Source organism: Musca domestica, unplaced genomic scaffold, assembly GCF_030504385.1.
Source record: "Musca domestica strain aabys unplaced genomic scaffold, Musca_domestica.polishedcontigs.V.1.1 15, whole genome shotgun sequence".
In the NCBI taxonomy this organism is placed as follows: domain Eukaryota; kingdom Metazoa; phylum Arthropoda; class Insecta; order Diptera; family Muscidae; genus Musca; species Musca domestica.
In genome coordinates, this window is record NW_026712207.1 from 7977863 (window position 1) to 7996991 (window position 19129).

At 32.8% G+C, this 19129-nt stretch overlaps 1 protein-coding gene across 2 annotated transcripts in view; it reads right to left on the reverse strand.

Moving 5' to 3' along the window:
* Positions 1-9532: 9532 nt before the first annotated feature.
* Positions 9533-19129, reverse strand: part of LOC101901674 (glutamate decarboxylase) — a 60423-nt gene continuing 50826 nt past the window's right edge. For both annotated transcript variants that reach the window (XM_059119625.1, XM_059119624.1), the window contains exons 6-8: positions 17366-17444; positions 9860-10204; positions 9533-9804 (exon numbers count right to left, since the gene is read on the reverse strand). In XM_059119625.1, coding sequence (XP_058975608.1) covers positions 9631-9804; positions 9860-10204; positions 17366-17444 — 598 coding nt within the window. In that variant the 3' untranslated portion in view covers positions 9533-9630. The remainder of the gene's footprint in view (positions 9805-9859; positions 10205-17365; positions 17445-19129) is intronic.

The window sequence follows — 19129 nt, forward strand, 5'->3', positions numbered from 1 at the left end:
TTTCAATAATAATTTATAATTTATTACAATTTTCTTTTTTGTTTTTTATTTTTTTTTTTTTTTATTTTTCATTTATTCTTTGGTTTAAATAACAACACAGATTTAACAAGTTCATAAATGTAGTGTATTTTTTATGCGATTAGCTATGTTTGTATGTATAGGAGGCGATTTATTGTGAATTGAAATTTTGTGTGTGGAGGAGGTGAGGGAATTAATGGAAATATGGGAATTTTTATGTTTAAAAAGAAGGATTTTTTTCTCAAAATCAGGTTTTCAATAATTCACTTTATACATACACTTAATTTTAGGTGCATTGCGTTTGTAATAAATATTATACATTATAAATATATATGCATATAGACAACATTGAACAGAAAATAGTTTAAAAAAACACATGAAGGAACAACATGTAAATATTACAAGTTTTTCGTACAACAGTTTAAAATAAGGTTGTGTTCGTTTTTTTAATATTGACATACAATAATATTTTATTTTAGCATTTCAAAGATTTTTTTGGGAATTTTGTTGAATGATTTTATTTTATGTATAAGAAAATCATTGAATATTAATTATAATAAATTAAATTATATAAAATTCATTGATTGGGCCTCTGAAAATGAAAATATCTTGATATATTTAATTTATTTTTTTAAAAATACTTATAATAAGAACAATAATTATAATAATAAAACATATAAAGAATGTAAAATTATTCAAATAATACATATTAAATAATTACAACAACAATAAGAATATTTATACTAATAATAATAGATACTATAAATAGTATACTATATATACATTTTATTTATATTATTATGTTTAGAAAATTAATAAAAGTGTAAAAATGCATTATTAAGAAAAGCGTTAAAATTTTAAAATAATTAAAATTAAAATTCGAAAATACAGGGTGAGATGAAAAAATGGCAACTAACTTCAGACTACTGTCATTTCTAAGCCACTCGTCCGATAGTGACAGCTCATTATATTGTTTACAAGCGTACCAAAGCATTTTGGTGAGAATTTTCCAGGAAAAAGTTATTCGTGATGAAATGAAATTTGGCTGGAAAACCACAAGTGGCTATCCCTAGAGCACTCCAGCATTTAAATGTGTAAAAATCTTTTGTGTCTCGTACCATCACTCGTTATCGTGATACTGGTAGCGTAGCCCGACGTCAAGGAAGTGGAGTCGAAGAATACAGCAACATCAGCAGAAATGGTTCGAAAAGTAAAGAAGCGACTTGATTGAAACCCGCGTCGCAGTGGCTGAAAAATGGTTCGTGAGCTGAACATATCGCAATATTCCATTCGGCAAATATTGAAGAATTATCTCGGGGTATAGCCATTGAAATTCCAAAAAGTGCAAGAACTTACACCTCAACAGAAAGAAAATAGACTCAAAAGAGCTAAAGAGTTGCTTCGCTTGGCCGAAAGTGGTTTCTCCGGCTCCGATGAGAAAACATTCGTTTTCCAGCAGTTTGTAAACAAACAAAATGATCGTGTTTACTTGCCAAAGAGGTCAGCTGAAAATGTGCAGGTTCGATTGGCCACCAGAACTCAAGCGCCGGCCATGGTGATGGAGTGGCTTGCCATAACAGCCGATGTTCGCTCTCCGCTCCTATTAATCGATTGTGGCATCAGAATAAATGGCGAATATTATTGCGAAAATATTCTGGTCAAACATTTGGCCGCAGACCTTGGACATTCCAATGGGACTCAGCACCATCGCACTCAACACGCGACACCCAGAAATGGTTACAAAATGAGGTTCATCGCTTCATGGCCACCAGCGCATAATGGCCAACAAAATCTCCGGACACCAATCCGTTGGACTATTGTGTCTCGAGTATTTTGGAAAGCAAGGTTGGCACTACTAAAATACGAAAGTGTCGATCACCTCAAGCAAGCGCTTCGCCGGGAATGGGCCAAAATACAGCAGAGCAGCATTCAGGCAGCGTGTAACGGTTTCATTGACCGTTTGAAGGCCATAATTCGTGCTAGAGGTGACCAATTCGAACAAATCTAAACTTATTTTAAAATTTGAAGCTATTTCCGAATTATTTTTTTATTCAAAAAAATTAAAAAAAAAAATGTAAAAATTATGGAATTTGACTTTGTTGCAGTTTTTTTATCTCGCCCTGTATACCCTCTGTAGCCATATGACTAAGGGTATAGAAATAAAATTAATAACAATACAATATAATAATAATTGTTAAATCATATTAATGATAGAAAAAATAATGAAAATGTTAATAATAATTAGAACAATAATTATATTAATAAAATATTAATAATTATATAATAATAATAGTACAACTCATAATAAAAACAATAAATTTAATATTTGTAAAAAATGAAAGTAGTTATAATAAATTATATATAATAAATAATTTTTATATAAAATAAATGACATAAGAATAATGATGATAATAATAATAATAATAATAATAATAATAATAATAATAATAATAATAATAATAATAATAATAATAATAATAATAATAATAATAATAATAATAATAATAATAATAATAATAATAATAATAATAGTAATAATAAATTATTAAAATGAAGGTAAGATAATAATAATAATAATAATAATAATAAATAATAATAATAATAATAATAATAATAATAATAATAATAATAATAATAATAATAATAATAATAATAATAATAATAATAATAATAATAATAATAATAATAATAATAATAATAATAATAATAATAATATAATAATAATAATAATAATAATAATAATAATAATAATAATAATAATAATAATAATAATAATAATAATAATAATAATAATAATAATAATGATAATAATAATAATTATAATAATAATAATAATAATAATAATAATAATAATAATAATAATAATAATTATATAGTACAATTATAGTATATATAATTATATAATTAATATAATTACTATAATAAAATAAATAAAATACTATATTTATTTTATTTATATTATTATGATCAGAAAATTAATAAAACCGTATTATTATTAGATGTGTAAAAGTTTGAAAATAATTATTAAAATAATATTATTAAAAATTAATAATAGCAATTATAAAATTTTAAATTATTAATAAAAATAGTATGAATATGCAATTTGAAAATTGCGAAATATTGGCAAATTGTAATCAATAAAAATAAATCTGCAATGGCCTAAAACTCAAAAAAATCATAAAAAAAAATCATATAATAACAATAATAATAAAATAATAATAATAATTATATATAGTAACAATTATAGTATATATAATTATATAATTAATATAATTACTAAAATAAAATAAATAAAATACTATATTTATTTTATTTATATTATTATGATCAGAAAATTAATAAAAGCGTATTATTATTAGATGTGTAAAAGTTTGAAAATAATTATTAAAATAATATTATTAAAAATTAATAATAGCAATTATAAAATATTAAATTATTAATAACAATAAAATTTGATATTGGGAACACCTTTTTGTAATCAATAAAAATAAATCTGCAATGGCCTAAAACTCGAAGAAATATTATTATTTATAAAAATAGTATTTATAATAATATAATATAAAATAATATAATATACAATAAAATATAATATATATCATAAAAATAATTTAAATATTTATAATATAATAATAATTAGAACAATAATTATATTAATCAAATAAAGTTATAATAATAACAATATAATAATACTAATACTTATAATAATAACCACAAAAAAATTAAAATTTATAAAACAGAAAATTAATATTATTAAAAATAATTGTAATAACATTTGGCCCAATGACATTAAAAATGTCAAGTCAGGGGGCAATAAACTTATTTTTTTTTTTTAAATTTTAAAATTATTTAAATTTTTTTCTCAATATTATTTTATGTACGAGTTTTTTTAGACATTTTTTTAAACAATTTCAACCAAAAAAAAATTTTCTATTATTTTTATTATTATTTTTTTTATTAAAAACGCTTAATTTTGGCCATTCAGCTAAAACTTATTTGTTAAGTATGCGCATTTGATTTTGGCAGCGTTTCCTTCTGTTGTTCTTTTTTGTTATTTTTGCCATCTAAATAATTGTCTATTATGTTATTTGTTATTGTTTTTATTTTTATAATTTATATTTATCTATTCGTTTAATTGACACATGTAAGTGTGTTTTTTGGGTTTTGATTCATTTTCAAAATTGTTCAGAGTTGTAATTTTAATTATTATTATATTTTTATTTAAAAATAAAATATTCTATTTTTTGAAAAGTTCAAAATAAAAATAAATATTTAACAAAAAAACGGAAAACATCAACATCTGTTTTTTTTTTGGTTTATAAAATAAGCGTTATGCTTTTTTGTTTTTGCATTGGTAGGAGGACTTTCACATACATATATAAATATCAGGATTTACATACATATTTATAACAAGCACAGGTCTCTTTGCAAAGGTACATAATTATGTAATTTATATATATTTGTTTTTTTTTTTTTGGCGAAGTTTTTTGTTTTCGAAGTATATATTTGATGGACAAAATATTTAAAAAATATACAAATTAAAAATATTTAATAAATAAAAATTAATTATTTAAATTTCGTGCTTTGTATTCCTAATTAGGGTGCCATCTTAAAATTATAGGTTAGTAGTTATAATATTGTGGTGCATGACTAGGTGATTTCTTTTTTGGGTGCATTTAGGTATTTTGAGTGCAGATTTTGTGTGCTTTTTTGTTTTTTTTTTTTTTTTTTTTGGTGCTGTGCTGTGCTTATAATTGACACTTAGGTCGGTTAAAAGTTGCAAATTTAGTTAAATATTCAACATTTACAAATTAAACAACGAAAATTAACAGTTAACAATTAGAATATTTTCTCTTCTTTTGGCATTAAGTTATTTGTTTTTTTTTTATAATAATAGCGTATATGAATATGTTTTTGGTTTTTGGTATGTATATGTAAATAGTATGCATGTATTTATAGTTGCGATTTTAGTTTTAAAAGTAAATTTGATTAAGACTATTTCAGCTTCCTTGTTGTGAATCGATTGGGAAGAGAGGAGAGAATTATATTTTGAAATCAAAGAAAACGGCCTTAAATATAAATATATGAATATATATATATATGAAGTCCTATTCTTGTTTTATGAACAAAATTGATAAGGGTAATATTTATTTTTATTTAGAATTAAAAAGGTAAAATCTGGCAATCATATGTTATTTTTTTTTTCAAAATTATTCATTTTACAACATCTCATTGTCAAAACGTTAATTTATAAATTCATTGTATATTAATAAATTAGAGATGGGAACCTGATTTCTAAGAGTGACATTTGACAAAATTTGTAAATTACCGAAAATGTAAAGATGGGAATGCTTATTTAAAATGGCTTTAACCTCTTAATTTTACCATGACTTTGCCACAAAAAAAAAAAAAAATAATAAATAAAGGTGCAAGTACATAAAAAGCTTGAAGTCATGGGTAGGCATATTAATGTTAAATTATAATGGAAAACGACGGCAGGAGTTTAGTGCGGTTCTGTTATCCCTTTATGAAATGTCAAAAAATATAGCCATGACTTCAAGCATCTTATGTACTTGCACCTTAAGTCTGAAAACAAATGTGCTAAGATTTCTAAAAGAAAATGTAGTTTTTTGACGAAAGGTTCGAAGAAAATATGAAATTTGCCTCTTCCCACACTCTTTTTTCCCATAAAACAAGTCGTTCTTTTCCGTAAATTTTCCCCGTCTCCTTTCCCATAACAAATCGAGGGGATTGCATTTGACGTATATGCAATAAAATTGCCACTTGAAATCCACTCGATTTAGTAAATGTAAACGTACTTTAAGAAGAAAGAAGTAAAAAAGCTGCTAAGTTTGGTCGGACTTTCAAAACCTTATACCATTTGGAAGGAACTCGAAAATTTTCAAAAAAAAAGAAAAAAAAAATCCGTTAAAATTCTCTTAAAGTCTTAAAATACCGAATATAGCCCTTATATTGGGGTCTATACGAAGACGTGGACCTGCATAGGCCGCTGTTGTCATAGGCTATTGCAATATTGAAATACGAAATTTTAAGTAATTTCGGTGAATATTGCATCTAAAATCGTCAAAATACTGAATACCGATATATGGGACTTATGCGACAACCTGGACCTGCATAGACCATATTCTGTCATAGGCTGCAGTACCCATTACGAACTTGAAATACGGAATTTGAAACAATCCCATTGAAAAATATAGCTTAAATCATCAAAATACAGAATATAGGGAGGTACCGTTGTATGGGGGCTATATGAAGACCTGTACCTGCTTAGACAATTTTTTGTCATTGGTTGAAGTACCGATTAAGAACTTTAAATACGAATTTTGGCGCAATTCTGGTGAATTATGTCGTTAAAATCGTCAAAATACCGAATATAGGGAGGTACGGATATATGGGGGTTATACAAAGACCTGGACCTGCATAAGCAATTTTCTGTCATAGACAAAAGTACCCATTAGGAACTTCAAATACGGAATTTGAAACAATTGCGGTGAATAATGTCGCTGAAATCAGGAAAATAACGAATATTGGGAGGTACCGCTATATGGGGGTTAAAAGAAGACCTGCACTTTCATAGACAATTTTCTGTCTTAGACAGAAGTACCCATTAGGAACTTCAAACACGGAATTTAAAATAATTCCTGTGAATATTGTCGCTGAAATCAGCAAAATAACATATTGGGAGGTACCGCTATATTGGGGTTATAATAAGACCTGGACCTGCATAGACAATTTTCTTTCATAGATTGCAGTACCTAGTTAGAACTTCAAATGGGGAATTTGAAACAATTCTGGTGAATAATGTCGCTAAAATCATCAAAATACAGAATATAGGGAGGTACGGATATATGGGGGTTATACGAAGACCTGGACCTGCATAAGCAATTTTCTGTCATAGACAAAAGTACCCATTAGGAACTTCAAATACGGAATTTGAAATAATTCCTGTGAATATTGTCGCTGAAATCATCAAAATACCGAATATTGGGAGGTACCGCTATATGGGGACTATATGAAGACCCGGACTTTCATAGACAATTTTCTGTCATAGACAAAATTATCCATTAGGAACTTCAAATACGAAATTTGAAACAATTCTGGTGAATAATGTCGCGAAAATCCTGGAAATACCGAATATCTCGGGGTAGCGTTATATGGGTGTTATACTAAAACGTAGAACCATATATACAATTCCCTTTCAGGGGCAAAGTACTCAGAAGGAACTCCTTGTGTGGATTTTCAGACAATTCCGTTGTAAAATGTGCCTAAAATCATAAAAAACCGAATATCGAGAGGTTCCGTTATATGGGGGGTAAACGATATCATGGACTTATAAAGAAAATTCTCTTACAGGCGGTAAAGAACCCCCAAAGAACTCCTTGTGTGGATTTTCAGACAATTCCATATCGGGAGGTATGGGGATATACGATATCATGGACTTATATAGAAAATTCTCTTACAGGCGGTTAAGTACCCCAAAGAACTCCTTGTGTACAATTTCAGACAAAGCAATTGAAAAATGTGGCTTAAATTATTCAAAATTCCCAATATCTGGGGGTACTGTTATAAGGGGTCTACACGATATCGTGGACCTATATAGACAATTCTCTTTCCAGGGTGTAAAGTACTCAAATGGAAATATTTATGTGGATTTTCAGACAACTCCATTCAAAAATTTAGCTACAATCATCAAAATATTAAAATTCGGGGGGTACTGTTATATGGGGGATATACGATATCGTGAACTGATATAGCCCATTTCGATTTGATCCTGTCGGCACACAAAAGACTGATCTGTGCGAAATTTTAGCTTCCTATCTTAATTCGTATTGACACTGGCGCGATTACAACAGACGGACCTTGAAACTTTACGCTGAACAAGAATATATTTATACTTTGTTAGGTCTACAATTATTAATTCGATGAGTTACAAACGGAATGACAAAATATACCCCCATACTATTGTGGTGGAAGGAACTAGTATGGTCAACTAGTTCCTTGGTTCATTTTTATTCAATCGGTTTATTTAGCCCTTTTTTTACTTTTAGTTATTAAAACTTGAATTTTATTTCAAACCAAACATGATAGAAAAATACAGGTAGATGCATCAAAGATCGGGAACATTGATATGTAAAAAAAATTAAAGTTTTTTTCAAATAGAAGTAGATTTTTATATTTTTTCTTATACGACGTCATTCGGAGGTTATTATAATTCGCGTTTTTCAACAATTTTTACAAATTTTAATAACTTTTCATTCAACATTTTCCATTCCAAAATTGGTTTGACAGTTCATTGTCCCAACAGCTGTGTCGATACGTCTACCTATATTCTTCTACCATGGAACCAAAGGAACAAGATGAACAAAATAGCTTGTTATACTTCCAACGGTTCCCTTTGCAGAATAGTTCCTGTGAACTAGTTCGTTTCGAAGCTAGAATTACCATTTTAGATGAATCAACACAGCTGCTGGGACAATGAACTGTCAAAGCTATTTTGGAATTGAAATTTTTGAATGAAAAATTATTAAAATTTGTTACAACCTCCGATTGGAGTTTATATTTATAAATCTACGTATTTTTTTTAAAAAAAAAAAACATTAATTTTTTTGACATGCTATTTTAATACAAAGATATTCTCTCATTTCCCAATCTGAGACACAGCCAAAAACCAGAGAATTTTTCATGGACCAAATTTACTTTTTTCCAAAAATCGATTAAACAATTTCACCATCTTTCTTGAGAATTAAGTCTAGGCCGAAAATCCAAAAATAAATATATTTTTTTAATTTTTTTAACTGGAGCACAAGAAAAGATAGTGAAAATAGTTTTGGCTTAACACTAGTTTAGTAAAAACTCCTCAATTTTTTTTTGAATTCTTTTTCCAGTGCTTTGTATGTATTTTTACCCTGATTCCGGGAAACAATTTTTTTCTTGGGAGACGAGACCAGGACCCCCGATTTTTGGCCCGAAATTCCAGGCTCAAGACCCGGATCCACATACCCGATATATTGTGTGTATCTAAGTGAATCTGGAGTCCCGGGTCCGTCCGCCAAGAAATAAATTATTTCTCGGAATCAGGGTAAAAATACATACCACAGGACCCCAGATTTTTGACCCGAAATTCCAGGCTCAAGACCTGGATCCACATACCCGATATATTGTCTGTATTCAAGCGGATTTGGAGTCCCGGGTCCGTCCGCCAAGAAAAAAATTATTTCTCGGAATCAGGGTAAAAATATATACCACTGGAAAAAATTTCAAAAAAAAATTGGAAGAGTTTTCTCTGAACTAGAGTTGCTCCGTAGTTTTTTTGTGATTTTTCATTTTGTTTTTGTTTCATGTGATATGCTTTTACCTTAGGGATATATCTTGGTTGTTCATGATTTGTTGTAACTTATAACTAATATTTTTTTTTGGTTTCTTTTCTCTTTTTGTAATAGTTGTCTAAATTGAAATTATACTAAAAATTATATTATATGTATATATGTGTGGTATGTATGTATATATATATATATATTTTTCCGGCTATTGATGATGAAACAATAGACTCTGTTTCACACGATTTCAAACAAATTAATTAACCTAGAATGGAATTTACAAATCATCTCCCAATCGATGGATTTCATCCAGCATATAATCCACATCGGCCTCGGTGACGGCTGCTGATGAAATAATCGAACGGAAGAAATTGGGTCGTCGATCGTCGGGTTGATAGCCAACCATAAGGCTGCCCTTTTGCATCATGCGGCCTTTGATAATGGGGCAGATCTAAAAGCCAAAAATTTGTACTAAATACTCAGGTATATCAACTTTTCACTCTTACCTTTCCCAGCTCCTTTTCCTTGTTGGCATCGTGTGGCACACCCCGCAATCGCTTTGGTATATACCAGAACGACACATTCACACATTCAGGTTCCATGATCAAGTGGAAACGATCTGATTGCTCCTTGATTCGTCGCACCTGATATTGGGCCAAGTCCATTAGACGATCCTGTTGCCGTTCGAAACCTTCGGTACCCTTGGAACGCCATTGCAACCACAATTTGAAAATGTCATTGTGTCGACCACATTGAATGACTTTATCGCCAGTATCATAGCTAATGTCGTATTGTTTGTCTGTCATGAAAAGATATTCGGCTGACATTTGATTGCAGCTGATCAGGAGACCCTGGAAAATTGGAAAGATGTGGAAAATGTGTTTTTTTTTTTAAGAGGGGAGATATTTTTTCGACAAGAGAATTTTGAATGCCCTCCACCATTTGGAACGAATTCGGAAATTTTCACAAAAAAAAAAAAAAAATAAAATCCCTTAAAAATTCTGTTTAAATCGTAAAAATACCCAATATAGCCGTTATATTGGGGTATATAGGTAGAAGAAGACCTGCATAGGAAACTTTTGTCATAAGCTATTACAATATTCAAATAAAAAACTTTAAAAAAATCCGGGGATATAATGTAGCTAAAATCATTAAAATACCGAATATAGGTAGGTACTGATATATGGGGCCTATACGAAGACAATTTTCTGTCACAGGCTGTAGTATCTATTACGAACTTTAAATACGAAATTTCAAACAACTTCGGTGAATTTTGTACCTAAAATCGTCCAAATATCGAATATAAGGAGGCACTGATATATAGGGCCTATACGAAGACCTGGACATGCATAGACAATTTTCTGTCGCAGACTACAGCCTATTAAGCACTTCAAATACGAAATTTCAAACAATTTCGGTGAATTTTGTACCTATAATCGTCAAAATACCGAATATAGGGAGGTACTTATATATGGGGCCTACACGAAGACCTGGACCAGTATAGAGAATTATTTGTTATAGACAGTAGTACCTACATATTAGGAACTCTAAATACGAAATTTGAAACAATTCCGGTCAAAATTTTGTTTCTAAAATCATCAAAATACCGAATATCGGGATGTACCGTTATATGGTTATCGTGAACCTATATAGCCATTTTTTCTTCCAGGGGGTAAAGTACTCAGAAGGAACTCCTTATGTGGGTTTTCAGACAATTCCATTGAAAAATGTAGCTAAAATCATTAAAATAACGAATATCGGGAGGTAACGTTACATGGAGGATATACGATATCGTGGACCTATATAGATAATTCTCTTCCAGGGGGTGAAGTACTCAGAAGGAACTTTTTATGTGAATTTTGAGGCAATTCCATTGACAAATGTGCTGCTACAATCATGAATTATATGAGGGCTATACAATATCGTGGACCTACATAGGCAATTCTCTTTCAGGGGGTAAGGTGCTCACAGAGAACTCCTTGTGTAGAATTTCAGAAAATTCCATTGAAAAATGTGGCTGAAATCATCTAAATACCGAATATCGGGGGGTACCGTTATATGGGGGATATACGATATCATGGACCTATATACAGGGTGAAATTAAAAAAACTGCAACCAACTTCCAACTGCTGTCATTTCTAAGCCACTCATCCGACAACTGTAAAAATTATTACAGTGACAGCTCATCATATTGCTTACAAGCGTACAGAAGCATTTTGGTGAGAATTTTCCAGAAAAAAAGTTATTCGTGATGGAATTCAATTGGGATAGTGTGATATCTTTATATTTGGCTGGAAACCCACAAGTGGCTTTCGTTAGATCACTCCAGCATTTAAATGCGAATGAATCTTTTGTGTCTCATACCATCGCTCGTTAACGTGATACTGGTAGCGTAGCCCGACGTCAAGGAGGTGGACGGAAGAAAACAGCAACATCAGCAGAAATGGTTCAAAAAGTAAAGAAGCGACATGATCGAAACCCGCGTCGCAGTGGTCGAAAAATGGCTCGTGAGCTGAACATATCGCAATACCCTACTCGGCAAATATTGAAAAATGAGCTCAGGGTAAAGCCATTGAAATTCCAAAAAGTCCAAGAACTTACACTGCAACAGAGAGAAAATAGACTCAAAAGAGCTAAAGAGTTACTTCGCTTGACCGAGTGGTGGTGAACTGCCGAATTTGGTTTTCTCCGTCTCCGATGAGCAAACATTCGTTGTCCAGCAGTTTGTAAACAAGCAAAATGATCGAGTTCTACTTGCCAAAGAGGTCAGCTGAAAATGTGCACCTTCGGTTGGCCACCAGAACTCATGCGCCGGCCATGGTGATGGTGTGGACCGCCATAAAAGCCGATGGTCGCTCTCCGCTCGTATTAATCAACCGTGGCATCAGAATAAATACCAAATATTATCGCAAAAAATATTCTGGAGGGTGTATTAAAGCCTTGGCCAGGCAAAAATTTTGGTCGCAGACCTTGGAAATTCCAACAGGACTCAGCACCATTGCACTCAGCACGCGCCACCCAAGAACGGTTACAAAATGAGGTTCCTCGCTTCATTTGGAGCGCACAATGGTAACCAAAATCTCCGGATACCAACCCGCTGGACTATTGTGTCTGGAGTATTTTGGAAAGCAAGGTTGGCACTAAAAAATACCAAAGTGTCGATCACTTCAAGCAAGCGCTTCACCGGGAATGGTCCAAAATACCGCAGAGCAACATTCGGGCAGCGTGTGACGGTTTCATTGGCCGTTTGAAGGCCATAATTCGTGCCAAAGGTGATCAATTCGAACAAATCTAAACTTATTCTAAAATTTGATGCTATGTCCGACATTTTTTGCTTTCATTCAAGGAAATTTAAAAAAAATGTAAAAATTATGGCGTTTGACTTTGTTGCGGTTTTTTTTATCTCACCCTGTTGTTCTCTCACACTTGCTAAAACCCATTACGAACTACAGATACAAATTTATAGACATATCCGCTAGAAAATGATTCTAACATCGTCAAAATGCCTAAAATTTGGAGGTGCCGTTATATGGGTGCCGGATACCAACTAGTGGACCTGAATCGAATATTTTTTGCAGAGACAGAACAGACTTACCAAGAACCATAAACATAAAGTTTCAGCTAATTTGATTGGAAATTGTGACAGAAACCTTCAAAATACCGAGAATCGGAAGATACCGTTATATGGGAGTTATACCAATTATTGGACCTGAATTGAATTTTTTTTACTCGAAGAGAATATATCTACCATAAACCCTAAATGTAAAGTTTCAGCTGATTTGGTATAAAATTGTGAAAAACCTGCATGTACCGCTATATGGGGCCAAAACCTGGACCAATACAGCCCATTTTCCATACCAATGAGCCAGCATATAATATAAATTTTTGTGCCGAATTTAAAAGCTCCAGATTAAATAATGTGGGCTCTATCGTGGTTATAACAGACAGACAGACATCGTAGATGGCCTTATAATTTTATTCTGATCAGATCGGAGCATATGTAATCTGTGGGGTCTCTGACAAATATTTCGAGGTGTTTTCAAAGTAAAAGACTATTTCATTTACCCTCCATTGTATGGTGGAGGGCACAGTAAAACTTTTTTTGTTAAGACTAAAATCCTATATAGCTCCTAGGTGGACAACGCCTTGCTATTAATTAACTGGCTTTAACCCACTTTAGAATAATAGTGCCAAGACCCCGTGCGGGATGAAATAACATAATTTCAGGAAATTGAAGGTTTTGAATACCTCTTCGAAGAATACCGTTCTACTGTACAATACGGCAATCCATATTTTGATCTCTTAGCCTGAATAATGATTACAATCTTTTGTTCGATATTGAAAATATCCACCAACACCACCACCAATTTCGTCCTTTTATTGGTGTAACAAATGTTACACACTTGTTCATTCTTCTGCTTCCTCTAAAAATATTCAGAGAAATATCCAGAGTGTACGAGGTGGGTGGGGAGGGTGTATGATGGTTGGTTGCTGAAAAAGCAATAAGTCAAGTAAGAAATTTTAATTAAATTCCTTAAAAAGTAATTTTGTTACGGAAAATACCATCAGTGGCAACTGTGACCAATGGTGGAACACATTGTCTGCCAGTCATCGTAACAGGGTAGAGGGGGAAAGTTTTCCCTTTTTACAATGGAGATGATGGGATTGTGGGTTTTTGGGAGGCAATATCATGAATGGTTGATGGTAGAGTATTTTCTCGTGGTATTTGAATGAGTTTCTTATTTTTTGAGAGATAAGAAAAAATTTACGGAATTTTTAAACAAAATTGGAAATTGACGACGGTGATGGTGAGTATTCCTTTTCATACCCTTCAAATATTATATCTGATATACAAACATGAACTATTATACCCTATGTACCCATATGGCTACAGAGGGTTATGTCATTAGCTACGACCTAAACGTGTCTCATCGAAATAATGGGCTTAGACTCTAGGTCTCTTTGGATCAAATTCGTTTCAGGTCATTTTGAGTCGATTCAGCGATGTCCGTCCGTCTGTCTGTCAGGCGGGTGAGTACGATAACTCTCGCAGGGAGTATCTGATTTGGTCCAAACTTGGTACATCGTAATATTTTTGTCAAACTTAGATCGAGTTCGGCAATATCGGTCTACTTCTTTTGTACCTCTCCCACAAAAGGTCAAAATTTTCAAAAAAAAAAAAAAAATTAATGCACAGAAAGAATCATCCGATTTTGCTCCAATTTTGCGAATCATAGTAGTACTATCAGTGCTAGGTAAGGTGCCAATATCTGTTCACTCCATCAAGTACCTCTGGACAAAGGCTCAAAGTTTTGAATAATTACAACTCTTATAAAATGTGATGTAAGAGCCAGATTGTCTTCAAATATCACATACTCCAATATTTTTATTAACCCAAGGTCTGGTGTTAAGATGGAATATATCGGTCCACTCCTTCTGGTACCTCCCCCACAAAAAGGTCAGAATTTGGAATTTTCATGAAGCTCATAAAACACGAAATTAACGTCCGATTCCATTCAGACTTGGTACACCTCAATATTTCCATCAACACAAGATTTTTTATAAAGATGGTAGCGTTCGGACCATTTCTTCTTGTACCTCCCCCACAAAGGGTCAAAATTTTGAATAACCAAAACTATTATAAAATCCGAAATAAGCATCTGGTTATCTTCATATTTCACACATCTCATTATTTCTACTAATATAAGACCTCATGTGAAGATGGTATATATCGTTCCACTCCTTCTAGTACCTCCCCTACAAAGGGTAAGAATTTGAAATAGGCATGAAGCTCAGAAAACGCGAAATTACTATCCGATTCCATTCAGACTAGGCACATCTTAATATTTCCATTAACAAAAGATCTCTTATAAAAATGGTAGAGATCGGACCATTCCTTCTGGTAGCTCCCCCACAAAGGGTCAAAGTTTTGAATAACCAAAACGATTATAAAATCCGAAATAAGCATCCGATTCGCATAGTATTTCGCAGATCCCATTATTTCTACCAAGACAAGATCTTCTGTGAAGATGGAATATATCGGTCCATTCCTTCTAGTACCTCCCCCACAAAGGGTCAGAATTTGGATTATTCATGAAGGTAGTAAAACGCGAAATAAGCATCTGATTCTCTTCAAATTTCACACATCCCATTATTTCTACCAACACAAGATCTCCTATGAAGATGGGATACATCGGTCCACTACTTCTGGTACCTCCCCCACAACGGGTTAGAATATTCAAGAAGCTCATAAAACACGAAATTAACATCCGATTCCATTCAGACTTGGTACAACTCAATATTTCTATCAACATAAGATCAGTTATAAAGAAGGTAGAGATCGGACCATTCCTTCTTGTACCTCCCCCATAAAGGGTCAAAGTTTTGAATAACTAAAACGATCATAAAATCCGAAATAAGCATCTGGTTCTCTTCATATTTCACGCATTCCATTATTTCCACTAACACAAGATCTTCTGTAAAGATGGGATATATCGGTTCCCTCCTTCTGGTACCTCCCCCACAAAGGGTCAGAATTTGGAATAGCCATGAAGCTCATAAAAAGCGAAATAAGCATCTGATTCTCTTCAAATTTCACACATCCCATTATTTATACTAACACAAGATCTCCTGAGAAGATGAAATATATCTGCTTACTCCTTCTGGTACCTCTCCCACAAAGGGTCAGAATTTGGAATATTCATGAAGCTGATAAAACACGAAATTACTATCCGATTTCATTCAGACTTGGTACACCTCAATATTTCCATCAACACAAGATTTGTTATAAAGATGGTAGAGATCGGTCCACTCCCTCTGGTACCTCCCCCACAAAGGGTCAGAATTTAGAATAGCCTTGAAACTAGCCCAACGCGAAATAAGCATCTGATTCTCTTCAAATTTCACACATCCCATTATTTCTACTAACACAAGATCTCCTGTGAAGATGGTAGAGATCGGTCCACTCCCTCTGGTACCTCTCCAACAAAGGGTCAGAATTTGCAACGTGTTCGCAAAACGCGAAATTACTATCCGATTCCATTCAGACTTGGTACACCTCAATATTTCCATCAACACAAAATCTGTTATAAAGATGATAGAGATCGGATCATTCCTTTTGATACCTCCCCCACAAAGGGCCAGAATTTGGAATAGCCTTGAAGCTACCAAAACGCGAAATAAGCATCTGGTTCTCTTCAAATTTCACACATACCATTATTTGTACTAACACAAGATCTGCTGTGAAGATGGAATATATCGGTCCACTCCTTCCTGTACTTTCCCCCACAAGTTGTCAGAATTTGGAATAGGCTTGAAGCAGGCAGACCGCGAAATAAGCATCTGATTCTCTTCAAATTTCACACATCCCATTATTTCTACTAACACAAGATCTCCTGTGAAGATGGGATAAATCGGCTCACTCTTTCTGGTACCTCCCCCACAAAGGGTCAAAATTTGAAATATTCATGAAGCTCATAAAATACGAAATTAACGTCCGATTCCATTCAGACTTAGTACATCTCAATATTTTCATCAACCCAAAATCTGTTATAAAAATGGTTCACATCGGGCCTTTCCTCTGGTACTTCCCACACTTAGGGTTCAAGATTTTGAAAAAAAACCTAAGATGAATATGAAATTTATGATTTCGCATGAGGTTGGATATAAATGTACGATTTTCTTGAAATTTTACCCATACCAATATTTTTATCTGTATTAGATAAGGTATGAAAATGGAATACTTCGGCGGACTATATCTGGTACCTCACTCCCATTTCGATATTTTGTAAAAATTATCTCACATCTCATATGAAATGGAGGAAGCAGTCGATATAGTCTTGCATCTCTTGCATATTGGCCCATTCGTTCAGAAACTTCTCCATAGAGGGTCAACAATTTGAATAATCAAACCAGATGCCAAAATATATTTAAACAATCGAACATTGGCCAAGGGTATAGACCTGTCGGCAAAACCGACTGATACCTTTGAACCTGTTTCATTTTATACTTACATCCTCTTTGAAATGTATTGTCGAGCACTGCAACAAGGCTCCCATCAATTTGTGTGGATTCCAGGTAACCGAATCAGCTCTGCAAGTAATGAGAACACAAATAGACCACAAATGAGTTACAAACGAACCAAAATCAAATTACAGAGAACAATCAAATTTATTTGCAAATAAATCAAATGGAAATGAGAAACAATTCACAATAAACTTTATTTATTGAATAAAGAGTCAAAGAACAAATATTTGAGTAAAGGATATACATTAGAGAGAGCGAGAGAGAGAGAGAAAAATAGGGGAGAGCCACTCTTGTATTTGCTTATTAAATGCCATTCAGTAACAAATTATAAACAATTAACACTAATCCACACAACATTCAGAGCACGCAAACGTTTCCCCCCTCACACTTCATTCGTCCTTCCATGGCCTTTTCCGTATTCCCCCTTTGCCCTCCTTGCCACTGCTTCTATTTGTCATTGTTCTCTGCCAACAGATTTGAACCCGCATGAACAGCATGTTGTAATTGAATTTAGACGAGTTTCAAGCGCCCCACCCCTTCTCCTCCTCGTCCTTGTCTTCCCAGAGGGTGGTTGCTTGTCCTGCTCTTCAGGTTGTGTTGCACAACAACAATTTCGAAAAAAAGTACAACCATATTTGCTAAACATCCCTGTGGGAGCTACTTATGGTTGACTCGTTGTACCCACGGCTGAACTGAACTGCAACAACAATTAAAGGGGGAGTTTATGTGGCTGTTTTTAATAGTCAAATAAATTTATCATTGCTCGTCCTTGTCCCAGACATCCTGGGTAGATAACGCCACTGCTGGCTGGCATATGTTGTGCGTAGACTTTATGATGTTGCTTTTTATTTGGAAATATCATCAAAAATGAGATATCACTGATTGCAAAATCACACACTTAAATGATTTTTATTTGCCATTTGGAGAGGATGCAGGGATGAGCGACAATATTTTTTGTGGAATTAGTTGGAAGGATGTAGATTTCATGAGGAGTTTCCATAGACTTGGATATATAATAAGAAGTAAGGGAAGGGTATATTCAAAAGTTGCCGGAACTATAGTGGTGGACCTCGACAATGCGGAGTGAGCCGGGGTAGGAGAAAATCCCCCACAATTTCTGACACAACTAGGGAATGTTTTTATACCCTCCACCATACATAGTATGGAGGGTATATCAAGTTTGTCATTCCATTTGTAACTCATCAAAATATTAATTTTAGACCTAAAAAAGTCCGTCTGTTGTAATCCCGCTATGGTCAAAACGAATTAAGATGGGAAGCTAAAATTTTACACAGATCTGTATTTTGTCTGCAGGCAGGTCAGATTCGAAGAAAGGCTATATCGGAATTTATATTCGGAATTTTTATGATTTTAGCCACATTTTTTCAATGGAATTGTCTGTAAATCCACACAAGGAGATCCTCTTGAGTACTATACCCTCTGAAAGAAAATTGTCTATATAGGTTCACGATATCGTATATCCTCTATATAAAGATATCTCCCGATATTCGGAATTTTTATGATTTTAGCCACATTTTTTCAATTCTACTCAAGGAGTTCTTTGTGGAAACTTTACCTCCTTAAAGTAGATTGTCTATATAGGTCCACGATATGGCTTAGCCCCCATAATCCACACAAGAAGTTCTTTCTGAGTACTTTATTCCCTGAAAGAAAATTGTCTATATAGGTCCATGATAGCGTATATCCCCCATATAACGATAACTCCCGATATTCGGTATTTTGGTGGTGAT